This window comes from Musca vetustissima, unplaced genomic scaffold, assembly GCF_032173495.1.
Source record: "Musca vetustissima isolate MV318-11 ecotype Yass unplaced genomic scaffold, APGP_CSIRO_Mvet_v1 utg24388, whole genome shotgun sequence".
NCBI classification, from domain to species: Eukaryota; Metazoa; Arthropoda; class Insecta; order Diptera; family Muscidae; genus Musca; species Musca vetustissima.
In genome coordinates this window covers 195,834-219,550 of record NW_026879360.1, presented here as the reverse complement: position 1 = coordinate 219,550, position 23,717 = coordinate 195,834, and the positions used below count along the sequence as shown (strand labels likewise).

At 36.5% G+C, this 23,717-nt stretch overlaps 1 protein-coding gene across 1 annotated transcript in view; it reads left to right on the top strand.

Moving 5' to 3' along the window:
* The first annotated feature begins 2,691 nt into the window (after positions 1-2,691).
* LOC133324243 (uncharacterized protein DDB_G0271670-like) overlaps positions 2,692-23,717 on the top strand; it is a 90,761-nt gene continuing 69,735 nt past the window's right edge. The window contains exons 1-3 of the mRNA XM_061533091.1: positions 2,692-2,901; positions 10,361-10,591; positions 10,837-11,372. Of these exons, the coding sequence (XP_061389075.1) occupies positions 2,692-2,901; positions 10,361-10,591; positions 10,837-11,372 (977 nt within the window). The remainder of the gene's footprint in view (positions 2,902-10,360; positions 10,592-10,836; positions 11,373-23,717) is intronic.

Below are 23,717 nucleotides of genomic sequence, written 5' to 3'. Positions count from 1 at the left end.
TATAGGAGATTAATATGTTTCTTGTAAAAAACCCTCTTGAAAGTGGTCTTCAAAAATACAAAAAAGGGTTCTAAAGAAGGACTTAGAGTTACTTCTCTATAAAAAAAAACAAGACTAGAAGATATCGTTTTGAGTAGCTAAAAAAAAAAAATCGGAACCATCAGGTCCAAAAAGCGCAACATAAGAAGGCATGTTGCGCTTTTTGGACCTGATGGTTCCGTCTTCTTCAATACAGGTTCAGTAACTCTTCTACATAAGTAAGTGAAGAGACCAATAGTTCTTCTGTAATATATGGTCACCAATATGCCTACCTGTATAAATTTTGATACCATCTTCACTAGATTTAGTTTATTTTTCTTTTAACGATCTACAAATGTTACAACATGTCTCCGTATATCTAAGTATTATCATTTATTGGCGCACGTGACACTAATAGAGTTCTCAATTTTCATGAATCAAAAATTTTGAACGGCGTCAATTATTTCATTATCTTATCCATAATTATAATTAATCACATGATTTCGATAAAAATGCCATTCAGTATTGTTTTTAATAAAAAATCTAAACAAAGGAAAACAAGACATTTTACAGTCAAACCCAACTAAAATAAATTTTCACGCCTAGGTCTGCGATGAACCTTCCCAAGATATTCTTTAAAAATCCACGCCTAGATCTGCGATGAACCTTCCCAAGATATTCTTTAAAAATCCACGCCTAGGTCTGAGATGATCCTTCCCAAAAATATTCTTTAAAAATCCACGCCTAGGTCTGAGATGATCCTTCCCAAAAATATTCTTTAAAAATCCACGCCTAGGTCTGAGATGATCCTTCCCAAAAATATTCTTTAAAAATCCACGCCTAGGTCTGAGATGATCCTTCCCAAAAATATTCTTTAAAAATCCACGCCTAGATCTGAGATGATCCTTCCCAAAAATATTCTTTAAAAATCCACGCCTATGTCTGAGATGATCCTTGCCAAAATATGCTTTAAAAATCCACGCCTATGTTTGAGATGATCCTTCCCAAAAATATTCTTTAAAAAATCCACGCCAAGGTCTGAGATGAACCTTCCCAAAAATATTCTTTAAAAATCCACGCCTATGTCCGAGATGATCCTTCCCAAAATATTCTTTAAAAATCCACGCCTAGGTCTGAGATGATCCTTCCCAAAATATTCTTTAAAAATCCACGCCTATGTCTGAGATGAACCTTCCCAAAAATATACTTTAAAAATCCACGCCTATGTCTGAGATGATCCTTGCCAAAATATTCTTTAAAAATCCACGCCTATGTCTGAGATGATCCTTGCCAAAATATTCTTTAAAAATCCACGCCTAGGTCTGAGATGATCCTTCTCAAAAATATTCTTTAAAAATCCACGCCTAGGTCTGTGATGATCCTTTCCAAAATATTCTTTAAAAATCCACGCCTAGGTCTGAGATGATCCTTCCCAAAAATATTCTTTAAAAATCCACGCCTAGGTCTGAGATGATCCTTCCCAAAAATATTCTTTAAAAATCCACGCTTAGGTCTGAGATGATCCTTCCCAAAAATATTCTTTAAAAATCCACGCCTAGGTCTGAGATGATCCTTCCCAAAATATTTTTTAAATAATCCACGCCTTGTGGTAGGTCTTGAAAAAATATTCTTCAAAAAATCCACGTCTTTGGTTACTTCTTAAAAAATATTCTTTAAAAAATCCACGCCTTTGGTTAGTCCTTAAACAATCCTTATTAATTTATTTATTTTTTATTTTTTCTTTCCTTGCAGTTAATCCGGAAGAAGTATCCATAAAAATGCCTTCCTTTGGAAAATCCACCTCAGTTTGATTACGAACTTGGCAAAACATAGAAAAATGAACGCTGGAGCCAACAGCAGAAGCAACAACAATGGATGAGTAATCCCATAATGTTTACAGTGAAACCAGCCAAATTGTTGACGCTGGCGACGAAGCAGAAGAAGACGTTGTCGACAAATAGGACCAACAACAGCAACAGCAACAAAAAATCTAGGGTAAAATTTGTGACAGCTGCCTTAACCAAATCTCCGTCGAGAAGATTTCACGTTTACCCAAATTCCGAAGTAGTAGCAGAATTTACACTTGCCAGCCACTTTACTTGCCAATATCGTCGTCGATCGTCGATGATATCAACATAACCCCTGGTAGAACGATATAAAAAAGCAGCTAATCGCCTTAAATCCATCACCACCTCCCAAACTGTAAACAGAAACGAAGGCAGCTCTAACACAAAAACAGAAAAACAAGCCTAGCTTGTTGTTCGTTGTACTGCTGGGTCACAGTTTTGAAATTGGATATTTTGTGTGAATGTCAATTCGGAGACGACACAACCACAACAATCAATGCAACAACACAACAACCACAACAAATATAACCCCAATACTTAAAAACCAAACGAAAACAAGATAAACAATTAGCCAACCGTTTTTTGCCAATAAAGATGTTCCAAACATTGCTATTCGTCTTCGACTTCTTCTTCTCCTATCTCCTATTCCAACACAACCTTCAACAAAAATAAAATTCCCCTAAAATTGAATTAAGAGCCCAAGAAGAAGGCACTTCGCAGCTCTTAATTTGTTTGTGTTGCTACACTTTTTTTCGGCAAAACAACATCAATCTTCAAAACTTAATCCCCCAGATTGCAGTTTTTGTGTTTTTCAATATTCCGCAAAATGTTGCAAAATTCCAGCAGCTCTAGCGGAGCCACAGCAGCCTCGACTGGCCAACAACAACAGCAGCCGCAGCAGTCGCAAGAGTCACAGTCTCAACAAATGCCACAACCCAAACTTGTTGTTATACGACGACGACCCAATCAAGGTTTCGGTTTTACTCTACGTCATTTTATTGCTTATCCACCGGAAGATGATCCCTCTTGGCCACAGGTAAGGAGAAACCACATTTAGTTCAGTACGAGAGAAAAAAATAAAACGAACACACAACGGTTAAGCTCTGCCACATTGGCCCGAACTAATAAACAAGCATTCAAGTCATAAACAAAATAACTGTTAATATATTTTGATATTGTTGTTGTTGTTATTGGACACATTAAACGTCATATAACCAACATGTCATAAAGTAGTAGTATGGACGGTTTCTCTATATAGACGGAACAGTGTTGACACTACAAAAAAAAAAAATGGGAATTTTTAGAGGTTTTTAGAATCCCCGCCTAAGGTGGGGATTTAAAAAATATTCCCACTACACCTTGAAAAATATTCATAACAAAATCCTTGCCTTAGGTGGACTTTGAAAAATATTCATAACAAAATCCACGCCTTAGGTGGACTTTGAAAAAAATGTTCATAACAAAATCCACGCCTTAGGCGGTCCTTGAAAAAATATTCATAACAAAATCCACGCCTTAGAGGTCCTTGTAAAAATATTCATAACAAAATCCACGCCTTAGACGGTCCTTGTAAAAATATTCATAACAAAATCCACGCCTTAGGCGGCTCTTGAAATGTTTCCTTTAACAAAATCCACGCCTTAGGCAGACCTTAAAAAAATATTCATAACAAAATCCAAGCCTTAGGCGGACCTTGAAATAATATTCATAACAAAATCCACGCCTTAGGCGGACCTTAAATAAATATTCATAACAAAATCCACATCTTAGGCGGACCTTGAAAAAATATTCATAACAAAATCCACGCTTTTGCTGAACCTTGAAAATGTTTCTTTAAAAAATCTACGTCTTAGGAGGACCATGAAAGTGTTTCTTTAAAAAATTTACGGCTTCGGCGATCCTTGAAAATGTTTCTTAAAAATATCTACATTTTTTCCTTAAAAAATTTCCCTTGAAACATATTTCGGATGGGCCTTGAAAAATATTCTTTAAAAAAATTCACATTTCGGATTGACCTTGAAAAATATTCTTTAAAAAAAATCCACATTTGGGATGGGCCCTGAAATAATATTCCTTAAAAAGTCCACTCCTAATAGTTGGCCTTACAAAAATATTCTTTGAAAATCCACTAATAGTTGGCCTTACAAAAATATTCTTTGAAAATCCATTCCTAATGACTGGCCTTACAAAAATATTCTTTAAAAATCCACGCCAAAAGATTCTATAAAAAAACTACGCCTAAAACTAGACCTTGAAAATCAATTTTTTTTAAAAAACCACGCCTAAAACTAGACCTTGAAAGTCAATCTTTTTAAAAACCAAGCCTAAAACTAGGCCTTCTAAATCAATCTTTAAAAAAAACACGCCTAAAACTAGGCATTGAAATTCAGTCTTTAAAAAACCACGCCTAAAGCTATGCTTTGAAAATCAATCTTTAAAAAAACCACGCCTAAAACTAGAACTTGAAAATCAATCTTAAAAAAAACTGCACCTGAAACTAGGCCTTGAAATCAATATTTAAAAAACTACGCCTGAAACTATGCCTTGAAAATCAATCTTTTAAAACCACTCCTAAAAGTAGGCCTTGAAAATTAATCATTCAAACGCCACGCTTAAAACTAGGCCTTGAAAAGCCATCTTTAAAAAACTACGCCTAAAACTAGGCCTTGAAAATCAGTCTTTAAAAAAACCAAGCCTAAAACTAGGAATTGAAAATCAATCGTTAAAAAACCACGCCTAAAACTAGGCCTTGAAAATCAATCTTTAAAAACCACGCCTAAAACTAGGCCTTGAAAATCAATCTTTAAAAAACCACGCCTAAAACTAGGCCATGAAAATCAATCTTTTAAAAAACCACGCCTAAAACTAGGCCATGAAAATCAATCTTTTAAAAAACCACGCCTAAAACTAGACCTTGAGAATCAATCTTCAAAAAAACCATGCCTAAAACTAGGCCTTGAAAATCAATCGTTTAAAAACCACGCCTAAAACTAGGCCTTGAAAATCAATCTTTAAAAAAACACGCCTAAAAATAGGCCCTGAAAATCAATCTTTAAAGAACCACGCCTAAACCTAGGCCTTGAAAAAATAATGTTAGGCATTGGAAAAATATTTTTAAAATTATTGAGCGGAGCAGTATAGTCGGACGGGGCCGACCATATGATACCCTACTCAACTACTAAAGCAAACATTCTGCGGTTCTATATTCTGAGCCTAGGCATTTTTACCGATTATAGATCAACAACTCCACTTTCTAAGCCTGGCATATTTTTCAAAACATTTTTCTTTAAGTGAATTTGTTACGCCATAAAATACAAAATTGGTCACTTTAGGTTTTGGTTGATTTGATCCTCGGAATAATGACCGATCATCATCTAAACAACCGCTCTAAGTATTTGGTCAGATCCCCTTTACCTTGTAAAATATGTGATGTTCTGCAAATAATAATTGCATCTAGAGCGACTAGAAAATCTGACAAAATTAACGTTTTCGGTTCATTGTACCCCCTGAATGAAATCTCAACTTCACCGAAAACTATAGGCGTCGTCCTTGACTATAATCGCAACTTCATGTACAATTTCAAAGCGATCAGCGCGACATTTCCGCCCTCTAATGGAGTAATTGTAATAATGTGCACATAGTCAACTTTACCTAATTACGTATAACACCCACATACTATCATATATCAACTTCTCGGGTATATGTCCTTCAGGAGCAAGTATATACGCCCCAGAATAAACATTTTGAAAATTTTCACACAAAAGTCAGGGTCCATTTCGTCCATCCGCTAAATATTGACCGATATTTGTAAAAACAGGTATGCTTATTCTTTGGCCCGATCGCCTTCTCCATGTAAAATTTCACGATGTTCGGACCATAACTGCGGCCTTTGGAGCGACCAGAAAAACCGACAAAAATAAAGTATTTGGTCCATTTCATCCCCTAAATATTAACCGATTAAAAACAATAGGGGTCTTCATTGGGCAGAACCCATCCTACATGCAAAATTTCGTGAAGATTGGTGCATAACCGTGGTCTGTATCGTGTTTACAAATTATAATAGACAGACGGATGGACGGACACACATGTCTAGATCCACTTAGCTAGTCGAGATATGACGATCGGTATACTAAATGGTGGGTCTAGGACCAATATTTCGCGGCGTTACAAACTCTTGGGGCTGCACAAAGCTATAATACCCTGACAACATAGTTGTGTAGGGTATAAAAATCCACGCATCATACTTGACCTAGAAGAAATATTAAAAAAAAACATCCTTGAAAAATATTTTAAAAAATCCTTGAAAAATTTTTAAAAAAATTTACGCCTAATGATAGCCCTTAAAATATTTAAGAAATCCACGCCTAATGGTAGCCCTTAAAAAATATTTAATAGTTTTAAAAAATCTTTTTCCAAAAAATCCGAAAAAAACGCCACATTGCCATCATCGTCACCATTATCGTGTGGTGGCACGTAGCAAATTAGCACAGCCACAACAAAAAGTCGTTACTTTATTTTGTTTTTATTGTAAAAAATCACCTTAGTTAGCATTTTTAATAATTTTCATTAACTGTTTTGATGAGTTGGGTGAAGTTGATAATGGAGTTAATTTTGTTTTTTTCTGTTGCTGTTATTTTTTTTTTCATTGTAGCTTTCTTAGCCAGCCATTATCGTATTTTTTATAACAATTTTTATTAATATTATTATTAAGTTAATATATCTCAGTTTTGTTTTTATGCCATGCTTCGTTTAATGTCTGGCATGTTTGTTGGTGTTTGCCTTTGAGCTCTGTTTTGTTTTTATTTATGGGAACGCCAGAGGCGTTAGAGATCGAGTGGCGAGACCAGTGGCATTAGAAAGTACAGTGGGTCATATATGATCATCTGAGATACCGGCGTAGATTTTTTTTAATTTTAATATTTTTTAAAGGATTTTAAAATGAGAATATTGTTTTTAATATTTTTTCAAGGACCATAAGAGACGTGAATTTTTTCAATATCTTTTTTTTCAAGGGCCACAGGTGGCGTAGATTTTTTTCTATTTTTTAAGGACCACAGGAAGCCTAGATTTTTTTCTATTTTTTAAGGACCAAAGGAGGCGTAGATTTTTTCAAAATATTTTTTAAAGGACCACAGGGGCGTACTTTTTTTAAAAATATATTTTTTTTCGAGGACTACAGGGGCGTCGATTTTTTAAAAATATATTTTTTTCGAGGACTACAGGGGCGTTGATTTTTTAAAAATATATTTTTTTCGAGGACTACAGGGGCGTAGATTTTTTAAAAATATTTTTTAGGACCCAGAGCCTCAAACATTGTATTGTAACCATCAACATTATGACGTCCCCTCTGTACCACCACTTTCAATATCACAGCAACAAAAAGATAATATTGGACCACTCCATTTTGGCTAAGAGTATTTGTTTTTGTTTTCTCTGCACAAATAAATTAAATTTGTTTTTTTTTGCATTTGTTGTTTACTTGTGCAAGTATTGGTGTTGAAATTATCATTTCAGTTTTTTTTTCGCTGGCGTTGTTGTTGTTGCATTTGCACTAATTTCATTTCGTTTTCAAAACAAAAAGTTTTACTGCTGGACACTTACCACCACACGATTTGTTGTTAAGTGGTGTTGTTGTGGATTTTTTTGCTCACTTCTACTTTTCAACATTATCAATGGTGGCATAACAACAACAACAACAGCAACTACAACGTCAACAAAAAACAACACAACAACAACAACTAAAAACCATTAACAACTTTTAGACCACTACAACATAATTTAACGCTTTGGTTGGATATTGTCTTTTTTTTGGAATTACAGTGGGTCCGCAATAAATAGGAATTTTGAAAAAAAGATTTTTTAAAAAAATCTACGGCTGTTTCTTAAAAAAATCAACAGCTTTTTATGACTAATGTGGGTCTTTGAAAATAATATTGCCTAAAAATCCACGATAGGCCTTAAACAATTCTTCTTAAAAAAACACTATTGTGGGTCCTTGAAAAAAAAAAATATATAGTCCAGATCTTAGGTGGTGCTTGAAAGAAGTGACTCTTTAACCAGTGACTCTTTAACCAGTGAGCAGTACAGTCGGACGGGGCCGACCATATGATACCCTACACAACTTCCACGAAAATCTAACTTTCTGTGGTACTACATTCTGTGCTTGGACAATACTTCGCAATATTTGCACCCTCTTGACCGACCAGAGGTCAACAAATATTATTATTACTAATATTCAGTACAGCCCTTCTAATTACATGTCTAGATTTCCATCTGCGTGGGTTGTGTTGTAATGTTCGGCTTTCAATTGTGGCCTATAGATCGACTCGAAAAAACACAAAAAATAAGTTTTCGGTCCACTTCATCCAAATATTTTTATCTGATCATCACCTGGATCTTTTCCGCCCTCTAATGTGGTAATGGGTTACTAAATAATATATGAATACGTAAGCACCTGTAAATATTTATGTGTAACTCCCACATCCGACAATATGATTGGTATAAATTTAAAGGTCAACCACTCCTCTTGGATATACTATCAACTCCTCGAGTCTATGTCCTATAGTGGTAAATATATACGCTATAGAATACAAATTTTGTAATTTTCCACACAAAAGTCAGGGTCCATTTGACCCGCTAAATATTTACCGACCTTTATCAAGCCATGCGTGCTTATTCTTTGGCCAGATCCCCTTCTCCATGTAAATATTCGCGATGTTTGGACCATAATTGCGGCCTCTGGAGCGACCAGAAACCGACAAAAATTAAGTATTTGGTCCATTTCATCCCCTAATTAGTAACCGATCTTCACCAAAAACAATAGGGGTCTTCATTGGCCAGAACCCATCCTACATGCAAAATTTCTTGAAGATTGGTCAATAACTGTAGCCTGTATCGTGCTAACAAATTATAATGGACAGACGGACGGACGGATGGACGGACGGACACACATGTCTAGATCGACTCAGCTAGTCGAGATATGACGATCGGTATACTTAAAGGTGGGTCTAGGACCAATATTTCGCATTACAAACTATTGGGGCTGCACAAAGCTATAGTACCCTGACAACATAGATTCTTTAAGAATCCAGGCCTTGGATGACCCTTGACAAAACATTCATTAAAAAAATATTCTTTAAGAATCCAGGCCTTGGATGACCCTTGACAAAACATTCTTTAAGAATCCAGGCCTTGGATGACCCTTGACAAAATATTCTTTAAAAAATCCACGCCTTAGGTGGCTCTGAAAAAAATATATTCTTCAAAAAATCCAGGCCTAAGGCGGCTCTGAAAAAAAAAAAATTCTTTAAAAAATCCACGCCTTAGGTGGCTCTAGAAAAAAATATTCATTAAAAATCCACGACATAAGTGGGGCTTTCAACAAGATTCTATAAAATATCCATGATTTTATTTCACGATGAGGCGTGGATACCTCAACTGGTAGGTCTGAATGTTATTTCACTGTCTATCACTAACATTTACAACCCGCACTAGAGCCGCATAGCTTACCACTGACCGGTATATTGGCATTTGAGGACTTTGTTCCTACTTCTGATCTTATGGCAATGGGATCTTAATTGTAGACATAGAAGTGGTGAAGGATGCAGCTGGTAACTTAGTGACGGATATTTTCATATTGCTCAGATGGAAGAAACTTACAAGATCAGTCATGTTGATTTTTATCCTCTGATATAAGAGTTTGTTTGTTCCTTGTTTCACGTTGGGCGCCAAAATGCAAATGGTTCAGGTATTTGCAAGAGGATACATGATTATTGATTCTTATTCCATAAATATTATGTTGTTCCAGTAAAGTTTCCTTGTGGAAAACTTCATCGAGGATCTACACCTTTTTTGACTTTATTCACGTTGGGCGCCAACAATAATAGTTGTCAAGTATTTCCAACAGGATACAATATTATTGGTTCTTAGCCCTTAAATACTGCTTTCGTACACTTAGTTTTCCTTGTAGATTAATAAATCTTTCTCGTTGGGCGCCAACAGCCAAAAGTTGGAGTCTATTATTCCTAATAGGATGCACGATTAATTGTTCTTGACTTCTAAATATTACTTTTTGTCATTCTCATTAATTTACCCTATGGAAAAAAACATATCAATGGTATTCAATAATATTTGCTTGTTTCTCGTTGGGCGCCAATATTACATTTGTTAACCACGCTATATAAAATAACTTATATTCACTGTATAACTTTTTTTTTTGTAATTTCTTTTCATGATTTTTTGTTGTTTTGCTGCCATGGTCCGCTATTTGTTTTTGCAACTTCAAAAACACTCGTCATTGGTTGTTGGATTTTCATTCCTCCGCCTTCCTGCCGCCACTTTTCACCGATGATGATGGTCATGTTGTTTGCTGGCCATGATGATGGTATAACGCTTTGGTGTTGCTGCTGCTGCTGGTTCGTTCATTCATTGGTGTTCGTGTTGTTGTTGTATCTTACTTGCTCCAACCAAACAACCATCCATCCGTCCGTGTGTAGGAAGCATCCGAACCATACCAAGTGAAAGCTATGGAAACGATTTTCATAAAAGAGGTACATCCGAATGGACCCGCTTACTATGCCAATCTGCAGACAGGCGATCGCGTTCTAATGGTGAACAACACACCAATTGCTGGCATCGCCTACAGTACCATTGTGTCGATGATCAAGCAAACGCCTTCGGAATTGAAATTGTTGGTGGTGCCCAAGGAGTGTGATGTCTTGCAAATGGTAAGTGTGATTGTTTTTTTTTTGCGCTTTGCGATTTTTCGGAGGAGCGTTTTTGTATTTCTGTCGAACATTCATTTTCGTTTAATAATAATTTTGTAAGAAAAAGCGGTGTAACTGTAAATGTGCAAAATGATTGAAAGTTAATATAAAAAACGAAGTGAAACAAATTTAATGTTCAAATCCTCCAAAACAGTTTTATTTTTTTAAATCATTGTGTTACCATTTCTTCTTTTGTCTATTTGCAGCACTATACCAGTATTGCCCATACGCCACAATCAAATGTTATGGGTGGCGGTTCTTCATCGTGTACCAGTGGTTCCACAAAATCCATACCTTCACCTATTGTCGCGGCCACGGGCAGCAATGGCAATTCAACGGCAAATTCACACTCATCTGTCGTAGGTGGAAGTGGAGTTGGATCAGGTATTGGTGGTGCAGGTACAGGCAGTGCCCTCTTACCAATGTCCGTGGCAATGGCTGGTCGGCCACCTTTCCCATTACACCAACAGCCACATCAATTGATCTCATTTCCTGCAAGCAGCAGTCAACACCATCACCACCAACATCTGCAGCAATCGACTGTTGCGAGTCGTTCCGGTAGTATTAGTAGTACCAACAGTTTAAGACCACTTACACAAGCGGATTATATGGAATTAAGTACATTGTCGTCATCGACATCATCTTCAGCGGCGGCGGCGACATATCATCATCAAATCCAACACCACCAACTTCATTCGGCTAGCAATATGCTACAGCATAGTGATAGTGGCAGTTATTTGCGGTAAGTTTTGAAAATTAAAAAAAAAATGTATTTTAATAATATTAAGATGTTCTCTTGTGTGAGATGAAAGGTTAGGTAGGGATATGGTTCGAAGCTGTAGCAATGGGTCATGTACTTGGCAATGTTGGGACAACAACAATTGTCATATTTTTAATCTTGAGAGAGGTTGGTGTTTTCAATAGCACAAATTGGTAGCATCCAATTTTCACGTTCTGCGATTTACGGCGACAATTTGTACAACCTAAGAAAGGACTATAAGAAGCTGGACTTGTATTGGTCATACACATTTACGTATTAGGTTGGTGCGTATGAAATATCGGATTATTAAGTGATTGTATAATGTATATGTCAGTGTCAATCTCAGAAAGGTGTCTCAATATCGTTGTATGGTCAAATTTCATCCTGATAGCAAGTTCCATCGTGGATACGACTGGATCCGCTTCCACTAGAGCCTTCAGGTCATCATTCTTCACAGACGTTTTGGGTCTTCCGCGCGGCTCATTTTGCAGTGAAAAATCGCCATTCGGAAAATTTTCAAACCATCGCTGTACTTTCCGATCGTTAACCGTATTCTCCCCAAACGTGCAGCTTTTGCTGCGCTATTACCAAGATTGTACTCATATAAGAAAATGACGCGAATGTCGGTAGAATTCTTATCGGCAATATACTTAAAAGAAATAACAAAAGGGAAGACCTTCGAGAAAACCTATTTTGCTGAAATGAGTCTCTGGCAATGGACAATACGACCGGAGCTTATGCCAAAGACAAAAGTATAACGAAAACAAGGAGACAAACATCCGCATGTAAAAACCTAATAATTCACCCTAAATCTGAGGGTTGTAGTTGTCGTTCAGATCGTAGACCCCACTGTCGTGTAAACGAAATCTGATATGCAATATTGGGAGATCCTTATCCATTTTTTGGCCCTGATTCTTCCTCGGTATCTAAATTCAGGATGGTTCCTTTGATCCAAATTCAACCTGTATGGACTGTGTTCATAGAATATTTAGAGGCAGGTTAGCAGATCAGTCAGGTGTTACGTGTCCTAGTCCACATCCATTATGTGGTTCTGGATTCTTTGTATTTTAATTCTGGAAGGTTGCAACCTACGTTGCTTTAACACCGCGATTCTGAATACAACTAAAGTCAGGTTTTACGTGTCGTGTTGTCCTAGTCCTTATGCTGGATTTTTGTTAGATATCGTGCCCAATAGGAATTGAGACGGTTGCAATATCTTGATATCTCTCTTCCTGTGGATAGACAGGATGATTCTATGTATCTGAATGAATGCTAAACAGAGCTGTCTGAAACGTCTGTATATTTAGAAGTTCGCGATTGTACGCCTCATGTAGCTCTGTACTGACGTGTGTGGTTGGGTGAAGTTTGTCCATAAGGCAATGCATTCATTTTCTGGGTGCTAACAGACAGGCAAGTACTGTTTGTTTGTGTCAATGAACGAATATGATCTTCGCCTCCTCATGTATATGGTTCACTGAGGAGCCTCCCTTTTGCATTTCCCTGGGCGGCATTCTCTCATTTCTTCCACTGCGTATCATTTACATTCACAACCCATATTGGTACCGCATAGCTCACCACGACTCGGCTTATTGCTTTATAAAAGGGGAAGGACTTCCAATTTCATCGCATATAGAAGTGGTTTTCGCAGAGAATTGGAAAGGTTTAATGTAATTAATATGGTCGGAATCTCCATCGACCGTTGTCTCCATATTCCTCACATGAGGATCTTGGACTTACTTTGAATTTGAATTCGCATACCTTTGAGACTGGCGCAGACCAGCAATACACTTATTTTGGTTTTAGGATTAATGGCGGAAATTTTTATATTTCTCATATGCCGGCCAGCGACCTGAGGACATTGTTCCTATAGTGATCCGATCGCATTCTGTTCTCCATAGATCGTTATATTCAAAGGAAGTTTTCTCTCAGCTGTCCACGTGGTGAACATTGCGGCTGTAGGTTTACTGGTGAATATTTTCCTATTCCCCACTAGAGAGCCTTATTCCTACTTTGATCGTTTGCACAGACGATTTGAAGACAGCGTCAAGAAATGATGTGGATGGCTAACGACATGTATATTCAGCTGCTTAAGTACTTCCACAGATATTGCGTCGAAACCAAATAATACAGTTCTTGATATAATACAAACATTACAGTTCTATATATACTCGCCAAGGGCTTTCATCACTTTAAATTTTTTTTACTTCCCAGACCATACGCTCGATTTTTTGTTACAGTGTAATCGATTCCTTATTTAAATTGTCAGTTTTATGTTGGGCGCCAAAATTGTATGAATCACAAATGTAATATGGTGGAATCTCAATTAATAGAAAATAGAACATTTTTAGACAAAATAAAATCAGTGAGCGGAGCAGTATAGACGGACGGGGCCGACCATCTGATACCCTACACAACTTCCACGAAAATCCAAGTTTCTGTGGTTCTATATTCTGAGCTTGGGTAATATTTCGCGATATTTGAACCATCTTGACCAAATAGAGGTGAAGAAATATTACTAATGTTCAGTACAGCCCTTCTAATTACTTGTCCAGATTCCCTTCACCGTGGGTTGGGTTGTGATGTTCGGCTTCCAATTGTGGCCTATAGATCGACTCGAAAAACACAAAAAAAAAAGTTTTCCATCCACTTCATCCCAAAATTATTATCTGATCATCACCGAAAATTATAGACGTTGTCCTTGACCATAACTGGATCATCATGGAACATTTTAAAGCGCTATAATTCCGCCCTCTAATGTTAATGGGTTACTAAATAATATATGAATACGTAAGCACCTGTAAATATGTAAATGTAACTCACACATCCGAGTACATATGACAATATAATTGGTATCAATTTAAAGATCAACCACTCCTCTTGGATATACTATCAACTTGTAGGACGTATATCCTTTAGAAGTAAATAGGGTATATAGAATAAATTTTTTGTAATTTTTCACTCAAAAATCAGAGTCTATTTGACCCGCTAAATATTGACCGATCTTTATGAAAACAGGCATGCATATTATTTGGCCCAATTCACTTCTCCTTATAAAAATTCGATGTTTGGGCCATAATTGCGGCCTCTGGAGCGACCAGAAGATTAGACAAAATTAAAGTTTTTGGTCCACTTCATTCCCTAAATATTAACTGAGCTTTACCAAAAACAATAGGGGCCTTCATTGGCCAAACCCCATCCTATATGCAAAATTTCGTGATGATTGGTCCATAACCGTGGCCTGTATTGTGTTTACAAATTGTAATGTACAGACGGACGGACACATATGTCTAGATCGTCTCAGCTAGTCGAGATATGACGATCGGCGTTACAAACTCTTGGGGCTGCACAAAGCTATAATACCCTGACAACATAGTTGTGTAGGGTACAACAAATTATTCCTTTGTGTTTACAATTCAGGCAAAATTTATTGAATTTCTTCTTGTAAATTCCTGGAAAATCGAAATCTTCGATATATGCCATTTATATGATGTTCCTCTGAAATTGTAATTTTTTCCCGCTATCACATTGCATTGCTTAGTCACTACACCATAGTAGTTTTTAATTTGTTGCAATAAAAATCAATTGTGAATTTCAACATTTATTGTTTTATTGTTATTTAAATTAACAATAACAATAATAACAAACTTTGATTCAGATTCACTTAATTTAAATTGGTTATTATTTTAAATTAATTAATTAAAACACATTTCAACTAACTATGGACAAAGGATTGATGAAATGCAAAAAAACAAAATAATAATAAAATAAATAAATAAAATGTGAATCATCATGTACAATTACAGAATTCATCCGTATGATAATGGTGGAAGAGAGGGATAAGGAATAGAGTATGTAATCCCAATATTCGTAGTATAAAGTCCTCATACATATGACTGAGGGACATACAAATATTACAAAAATTTCTTTATGTATTTAATGACACTTAATTTGTTGTTCACATTCAAAACAGAGATGAAAATTGCAATATTATTAAAAATGCATTACAATAATGGGAGCGGAAATTAAAAGGTTCCCTTATGTGATAATTCGTATTGAGTCATTGGTTCAATATAAGGATTAAGGTATCAAATTTATTATTTGTTTCTTTCTCCAAAATCATATTCAAAATAACCCCATTACGAAAAGTTTGTATAACCGCCAATAAAATATGCACTTATTGGCCTTCTTTTCGATTTCAAAATCTCAAATTTGTCACAGAACCATTTATTTCATAAAATTCTCTATTTTTTCTTGTTTTTATGAAAACAAACGTCAGTCTCTGTTGCTTTGTTCATGCATTTGTAAATCGCATTCAAACATTGTTGTTATTGCACCTTCCTTCCTCCATTTATCACCTATCCGTGTACTGCTGGTGACTGATAAGATATCAAAGAAGTGGTAATGAAAAACAACCAGCAAATCAAAAACGAAAAAAAACTCAAATTGATAAGATTGTTTGAAATTGATTGACTCAGACAAAAAATACAGACAGAAATGTATCTAAAAAATAACAACAGCAACAATGAAAACAAAAATACCAACAAGGGTAAACACAAAAAAAATGAAACAACTTTCCAGGTTAGAATAAATAACTTGATGCTATTTTATTCAGAGAAATGAATGGTGGACTTCCTCGTCTTTGGTGGTCTTTAAAAGCAGAAGATCTTTTAATCATTTTAAAAAATTTGGAAAGTCGCACTGTAAATGAAGACCCTGTGAGGTCATCCATATAAGAAAAACAACTTAGAGACCTATATGCACATAAAGAAACTATATACACCTAAATCTCTTTTTACGCGGTCTTTTTGTACACGGTTTTGATATAACACGGTTTGAAAATTTAATATTTTTAATTTTTTTAGACGATTTTATTCCATTTAACATGATTTGAAATTTTATGTAGTTAAATTTTTTTTGTCAAATTTAATTTTTGCGAAGTATGTTTATATCACAAAAAAGTATTTATGTGAAACCATGTAGTATCGATAGTTTGCGAACACTAGCTTAAAGATTTAAGTGAATTCCCCTTTAGCGCGTACAAACAATTTTTACTGATCAAAGCAAATGTGAATAGCACTAATTTAGGGGAATTCCCTTTATGTATAAGATCACTGTCTTTTTTTACACGGTTTTTTCACACGGCTTCTTCTGGAACCAATTTACCGTGTAAAAACAGACTTAAGTGTATTTATATTTTTCAAAATATTCTCCAGCATGATTGCTAGCCCTTTTTAGTTTGAACCAATTGTAAAGTCCTGTTTTAACTCCATTGTTTTTGGAAAAGCCTTGTGAAATAAGTTTTTGCTTGATGTGCGTGAATAAAAAGGAGTAATTTGTCTTCTATACGGGAATACCTTATTTATGTGAAAGACGTAGGGTCTCAACCTAATGGTTCCATGTATAACCAGTGAGAGCAACAGTATAGTTGGATGGAGTCGGCCATACCCTACCCTACACAACTAACACTGAACCTCTAACATTCTACAGATCTATATTTCGAGCCTGGCCCATATCTTTCGATATTTGCACTCTCTTGACCGATTAGAGCAACAACTCATCTTTCATGCCTTGAAAATTTAAATCAAATATTCTTATTTTACACACAATCATTATCACACATCCCACTTCCCGTGTAAAATTTGTGATTTTCGGCTTATAATAATGTCCTCTAGACATACTAGAAAACCTGACAAAAATATTTTTTTCGGTCCATTTCAACCCCAAACTACCATCTGAGCACTACCTTGACCTCAACCGGAACTTCATATAAAATCCCATAGCGATCAGCGTAATATTTCCGCCCTCTAATGTGGTAATGGGTTACATACAAGTATATAATTGGTACCAATTTAAAGGTCAACCACTACTCCTGGATATACATACTATCAACTTCTCGGGTCCATGTCCTTGAGGAGTAAATATATACGTCCCAGAACACAAAATTTGTTTTTCTCTTTGACCCGCTAAATATTGACCGATCTTCATTAAAGCAGTCATGCTTTTTCTTTGACCGATTCCCTCCCTGGTGCAAAATTTCGTGGTGTTCGGATCATAGTTGTGGCCTCTAGAACGACCAGAAACAGAAAAAATAAAGGTTTTGGTCCATTTCATCCACAAAAATTAACGGATCATTACCAAAAACAATAGGGGTCTTCTTTGGCCAGAACTCATCCCACATGCAAAATTTCTTGACGATTCGTCCATAACTGTGGCCTCTATGGTGTTTACAAAATATAATGAATAGACGGACGGACGGGTACACATGTCTAGATCGACTCAGCTAGTTGAGATATGACTGTATCTCTATACCAAAATGTGGGTCTAGAACCAATATTTCGCGGCTTTACAAGCTCTGGGGCCACACAAAGCTGTAATACCCTGATAACATAGCAGTGTAGGGTATAAAAATACGAATTGATGGCATTTTATATAGAGGAAGACGATCAGATGATGGTTATCACGTGCAAGACCACAAGTTGAACCACTATATAGGTATATGACCTAATAGCTATAAAGATCCTCCTAATGTTCTTCAATGTAAAAGACCAAGTGGTAGCTTATGCCGAAATACAATCTGATGATCTATACCTACATACAATCAATATACTAAGTAGACCAGCTAATAGTCCTCTTTATTAGAAAGACATTGGAGGGGCTTTTACATAAAACTGTCATTTAATGATAGCTTCAAAGGGATTTCTGAGGTATTCTACAAGGGCTGCTATACAGATTTCTGATCCAACCAGTGAGCGGAGCAGTATAGTCGGACGGGGCCGACCATATGATACCCTACACAGCTTCCACGAAAATCTAACTTTCTGTGGTTATATATTCTGAGCATGGCAAATATTTCGCTATATTTACACCCTCTTGACCGACTAGAGGTCAACAAATATTACTAATATTCATTAAATCCCTTCTAATTACTTGTCCAGATTCCCTTCACGGTGGGTTGTGTTATGATGTTCGACTTTCAATTGTGGACTATACATGGACTAGAAAAAACACAAAAAAATTAAGTTTTCGGTCCACCTCATCCCAATATTATTATCTGATCATCACCGAAAATTATAGGCGTTATCCTTGACCATTCCTGGATCCTCATGGAAATTTTCAAAGCGATCCGCGCTGTATTTCCGCCTCCAGTGTGGTAATGTGTTACTAAATAATATCTGAGTGCGTAAGCACCTGTAAATATTTACGTGTAACTCCCACATCCGAGTACATACGACAATATAATTGGTATCAATTTAAAGGTCAACCACTCCTCTTGGAAATAATATGAACTTCTCAGCTCTATGTCATTCAGGAGTAAATATATGCGCTATAGAATACAAATTTTGTAATTTTTCACACAAAAGTTAGGGTCCATTTGACCCGCTAAATATTGATCGATCTTTATCAAAACAGGCATGCTTATTCTTTGGCCCAATCCCCTTCTCCATGTAGAAATTCGCGGTGTTTGGGCCGTAATTGCGGCCTCTAGAGCGACCAGAAAATCAGACAAAAATTTAGTTTTTGGTCCATTTCATCCCCTAAATATTAACCGATCTTTACCAAAAACAATAGAGGTCTTCATTGGGCAGAACCCATCCTACATGCAAAATTTCGTGAAGATTGGTCCATAACTGCGGCCTGTATCGTGTTTACAAATTATAATGGACAGACGGACGGACGGACGGACGGACGGACGGACACACATGTCTAGATCGACTCAGCTAGTCGAGATATGACGATCGGTATACTTGAAGGTGGGTCTAGGACCAATATTTCGCGGCGTTACAAAGTCTTGGGGCTGCACAAAGCTATAATACCCTGACAACATAGTTGTGTAGGGTATAATAATGACAATTCGAATATTTATCCGCAAAAATGATTTTATTGTTTTCCAAAGTACATATTCTACTTTTTCATGTGATCCAACCAATTGTCCAAGCATTTTTCATCATTCCGATTGGGGCAGTGATGAACGCATTCTAAACATCATTTTGAATGGACCAACATCATCTTTTGACGAAGAAACATTCGTCTTAATGGCTTACTGTTTTTTCGAATTATTCTCCAGCATGATATTTACGCCTTCGATTAAGCCAGCTCCAAAATGTGTTTTTTTTAACTCCCCAACAACGTTTTCTGGCAACGAAAATCGTTCAACCCGATTTTTTTCTTCATGTGCTGGAATAAAAGGAGATTATTGGAGATTTTGATCTTTAATAAAGTAGTTAGTTTCAACCGATGTATTAGTATCCTATTGCAGTAGAAGACAATGGTTCGTCTTCTATTGTTCGTTTCGTTAATTCCTCCGAAGACTTCAGCCGCCTTACGTTGCTCAAGTGACCTGGGGCACAACGGACATTTTTGGATGACTTTCGTCTTTGAGCCTAAATTCATTTAAGGGAACCCCCCCCATTCTCGATTTTATTTTTTCAAGATTTTCAATGGGCTGGTAAATCAATACCAATGCTTGTTAAGGTTTGTAACTTTGCACATATATAATTGAAGATTTAAAAGAGAAAAAAAATAATTTACAAAAAAATTTTGTTATTGTTTTGTTGTTGTTTTTTGTAATTAAAGAAAAGTCCTTATTTTTGATGGCGGGCATGATAACTCCTCACTGGAACATCGGAATCCGAAAATTCCAACGGTGTTAGAAAGAGTACATGTCTGACTCTCGTATGAACTAGGATTTTTGACTTCGCTCTAAAATTAAGAAAATGGTGGCCCTTTGAAAAAATATTTTTGAAAAATCGCCGATTTTTTACCAAAAACCAAGTTAAAAAATAAGGAAGATCTTCACCGATTGGCTTTATCCTAGTTCATACGAGAGCTATACACTCCCAGAGAAACGTTGCAAAATTTGGAACCGATTGGATTATTAGTTTTTGAGTTATCGTGCCCGCCATTCGCAAAAAAATGTTTAGAGAAAAACGCGTTTAAAGTTTGAGAAGCCCTTCAGCCGTCACTTGATGCTGACACAATAAATCGGATATATCTTCAACAGTTCTTGAGATTTTCACTTGAAATTTTGTAGAGACATTCTTTAATCAGTGTAGATTCGAATTATATCAACAAAAATTTTGACCCCGAGAATGGGGGGGGTCCCCTTAATCTCTTTTTCAAGATTGTGCTTCATCGTCACACAAAGGTTAACTTCGTCGATGCGCTCTTGTTGTCATAAGGCAATACTTAATATTGAAATATATCTAGTAGCGCTCGTTTGCAAAAAAGAAGTCCACCTAATCTGGAAGACCAGCTGAGGGGCCTGTATGTAGAAAGCTTACCTGAGGACTCCTCTATATAGGATGATAATCTGATTTTGATAATTGAAATTAAAAGATTTACATAGTCAAATTATAGGCCAAACTGAAGATGTTTGGCAGCCGTGCGTGACCTCTTTGGTGTCAAAAATATTATTGCTGAAAAGTCACCCTTTATACGAGGTTGTTGTAGCAGCCCTATTGCTGTTATACAATAGCCGAGGTGACAGACGTTGGCCGTGAAAGACTCGGGTCATTTCGGATCGTAGACCCCTCTTTCGTGGAGGGGTCCCTATGATTGCCTGCTATATGAAAGACCATTCAAGGATATTTAATATTTGATAACCATTTCATTAAGTACTATATAGAAATCTCTCCGACTGATTTTCCATTTATACAAATTACATTCTTCATAAAAATTCCCTTTAGCAGTCATCACTTAACTCCCTCCTGGCTATTCATCACATTCCATATGGAATGTTAAATACATTTTGTTGCCTCCAGACTTCTGTGGAAAGAAGGTCAAATGTTTTCTTGTTTTAGTTTCATTCCCCCATTCCATTAATTCTCGCACACATGCCCCAGAGTTTCATTACAAAGTCAGGAATTTAAAACATTTAATTCGATGACATACCACCACAAAACAACATTGCCATTTTAGTTTTAAAATTGTTGCCTGCCTGCCAGCCTGACTGGACTCATCAACACTTCTTCATGCTAGCAGCCAACTAACTAACCGACACTCATGGCTATTGTTGTAGCTGCCGAGTAGCATTTATATAGACAGCTAAAAGAAAAGACACACACCGACATATCCGTTTTGACAAGTAAAAGTTTTGTTTGCAGCTTTACGCCTCCAACTATGGCTATGGAACTGTGGATGGTGGAGGTGGTGGTATTGGACACACATAGCTCTTTTATTTTTTATAAAAAAAAGACAATAACAAATGTTGTAGCTCAGAACATTTGAAAAAGGGTTTGAGTGAGGCATGCGGGATCCTCATTGTTCCATCGATAAAGGGTATGGCGGGGAGTATAGAGATTCCGCATGGTTCCTCTTTAGTCAATTGGATGGCATGCAGAATTTTCTATGGGGAATGATATGAAGGCATATCATAGGGAAATACAATAAAGTTTATTATATTAAGTAGTTTTTTCTATAATTCGATGAACGAGGGTGGTATGCTCAGGGAAAATGGTATTGAGAACAACTTAATGGTTTTTTAAATTAATAGTATTTCCTTATAGTAGATCTCGTGGGAGAGCTGTTCGTTAGTATTAGAAGGCTACCAGGTGGTGTTCCCATATGGAAGACAATTAGGTCTTGGCATTATATAAAAGTATCTCCGATTGTCCTTCTACATAGACGATCACCTGGATATTCTTATTTATAGAAGATTAGTAGATAAGAGACTATAGTGTGGCCTTTCTATATAGTGGTTTAATATAGTTAAGACCATCAGATGTTATATTTCGATTAATATGATGATAATTTCTTTCCATATAGAAGAAAAATCAGCATAGGAACCATTCGATCTATGTGTAAAACTGTCGAATGTTTTTCCCATTTAGATGACCATCCGAATACTCCTATGATATAAATGGCAATTATATGGTAGTTTCATACAGAGTATCATGATGAGGTCGTATTATATAGTAAACCATATATGATAGACCATGATTTGAACTCCCCGTATAGAAGACAATGATATGATTTCTTCCAATGTAGATGAAAAATATTTGCAGGCGCGTCGGTTTTTTGCGCAGTTTTACCAATTTGAAAGACCATATTTTCTTTCACTTGATCTTTCCATCTTATTCGCGGCCTTCCCCTTCTGCGTGAACCATCAGCTGGTTCGCTTTTATATGCCTACTGGGCTGGGGCATCTTCATCCATTCTCACAACATGACCCGTTGGCTGGGTAGTCTCTGCAGCTCAATACGTCTAACTATGTCGATGTCCGAGAATAGCTGCTACAACTCATGGTTCATTTGACGGCGATATTCACCGTCAATGCAGATCGGCCCATAGATCTTTCGGAGAATTTTTCTCTGAAACACGCCAAGAGCTGCCTCATCTGCTTGCGTAAGTACCCATGCTTCAGATCCATATAACAACACGAATAGTATCAGCGTCTTGTAGAGTGTGAGTTTGGTCTGGCGGGAGATGGTCTTGCTTTGGAGTTGTTTGCTCAGACCATAGTAGCATCTTTCTCCGAATTTCAAAACTGATGTCATTCGTTTCATTTATGACAGTACCAAGGTATACTACCTCGAAGCTGAAGTTCTCAAGGTCCACAGTTGGTCCGAGTCTACCGGACGTCTTGCGCGTTGATACCATCAGCTTGGTCCTCTCACCGTTTACTGCCATACCCACTTTGACAGACTCCTTCTCAATTTATTCAAAAGTGGCTGTTACCGCTCTCAATGTTCGAACCATTATGTCGATGTCATCGGCGTAGGCGAGTAACATGTGTTGTTTGGTGTACAGAGTGTCATTTCTGTTCTCTTTTGCCTCTCGTATGACCTTTTCATGCAGGATGTTAAAAAGGTCACACGACAAACTATCACCTTGTCCGAATCCTCGTTCGGTATTAAAGGGCTCCTAGAGGTTCTTTCCCACATTAATTGTTGATCTTGTGCCAGTTAAAGCCTCAAACTAGGCATTGAAAAAATATTCTTTAAAAACCCCACGCCTCAAACTAGGCATTGAAAAAATATTCTTTAAAAACCCCACCCCTCAAACTAGGCATTGAAAAAATATTCTTTAAAAACCCCACCCCTCAAACTAGGCAATGAAAAAATATTCTTTAAAAACCCCACGCCTCAAACTAGGCATTGAAAAAATATTCTTTAAAAACCCCACGCCTCAAACTAGGCATTGAAGAAATATTCTTTAAAAAATCCACGCCTTAAACTAGGCTATGAAAAAAAATTCTTTAAAAAAAAACTAGGCATTTTAAAAAATCCACGCCTTCTAGTAGGCCTTAAAAAATCCACGCCTTAAACTAGGCTATGAAAAAAAATTCTTTAAAAAAATCCACGCCTCAATCTAGGCTATGAAAAAAAT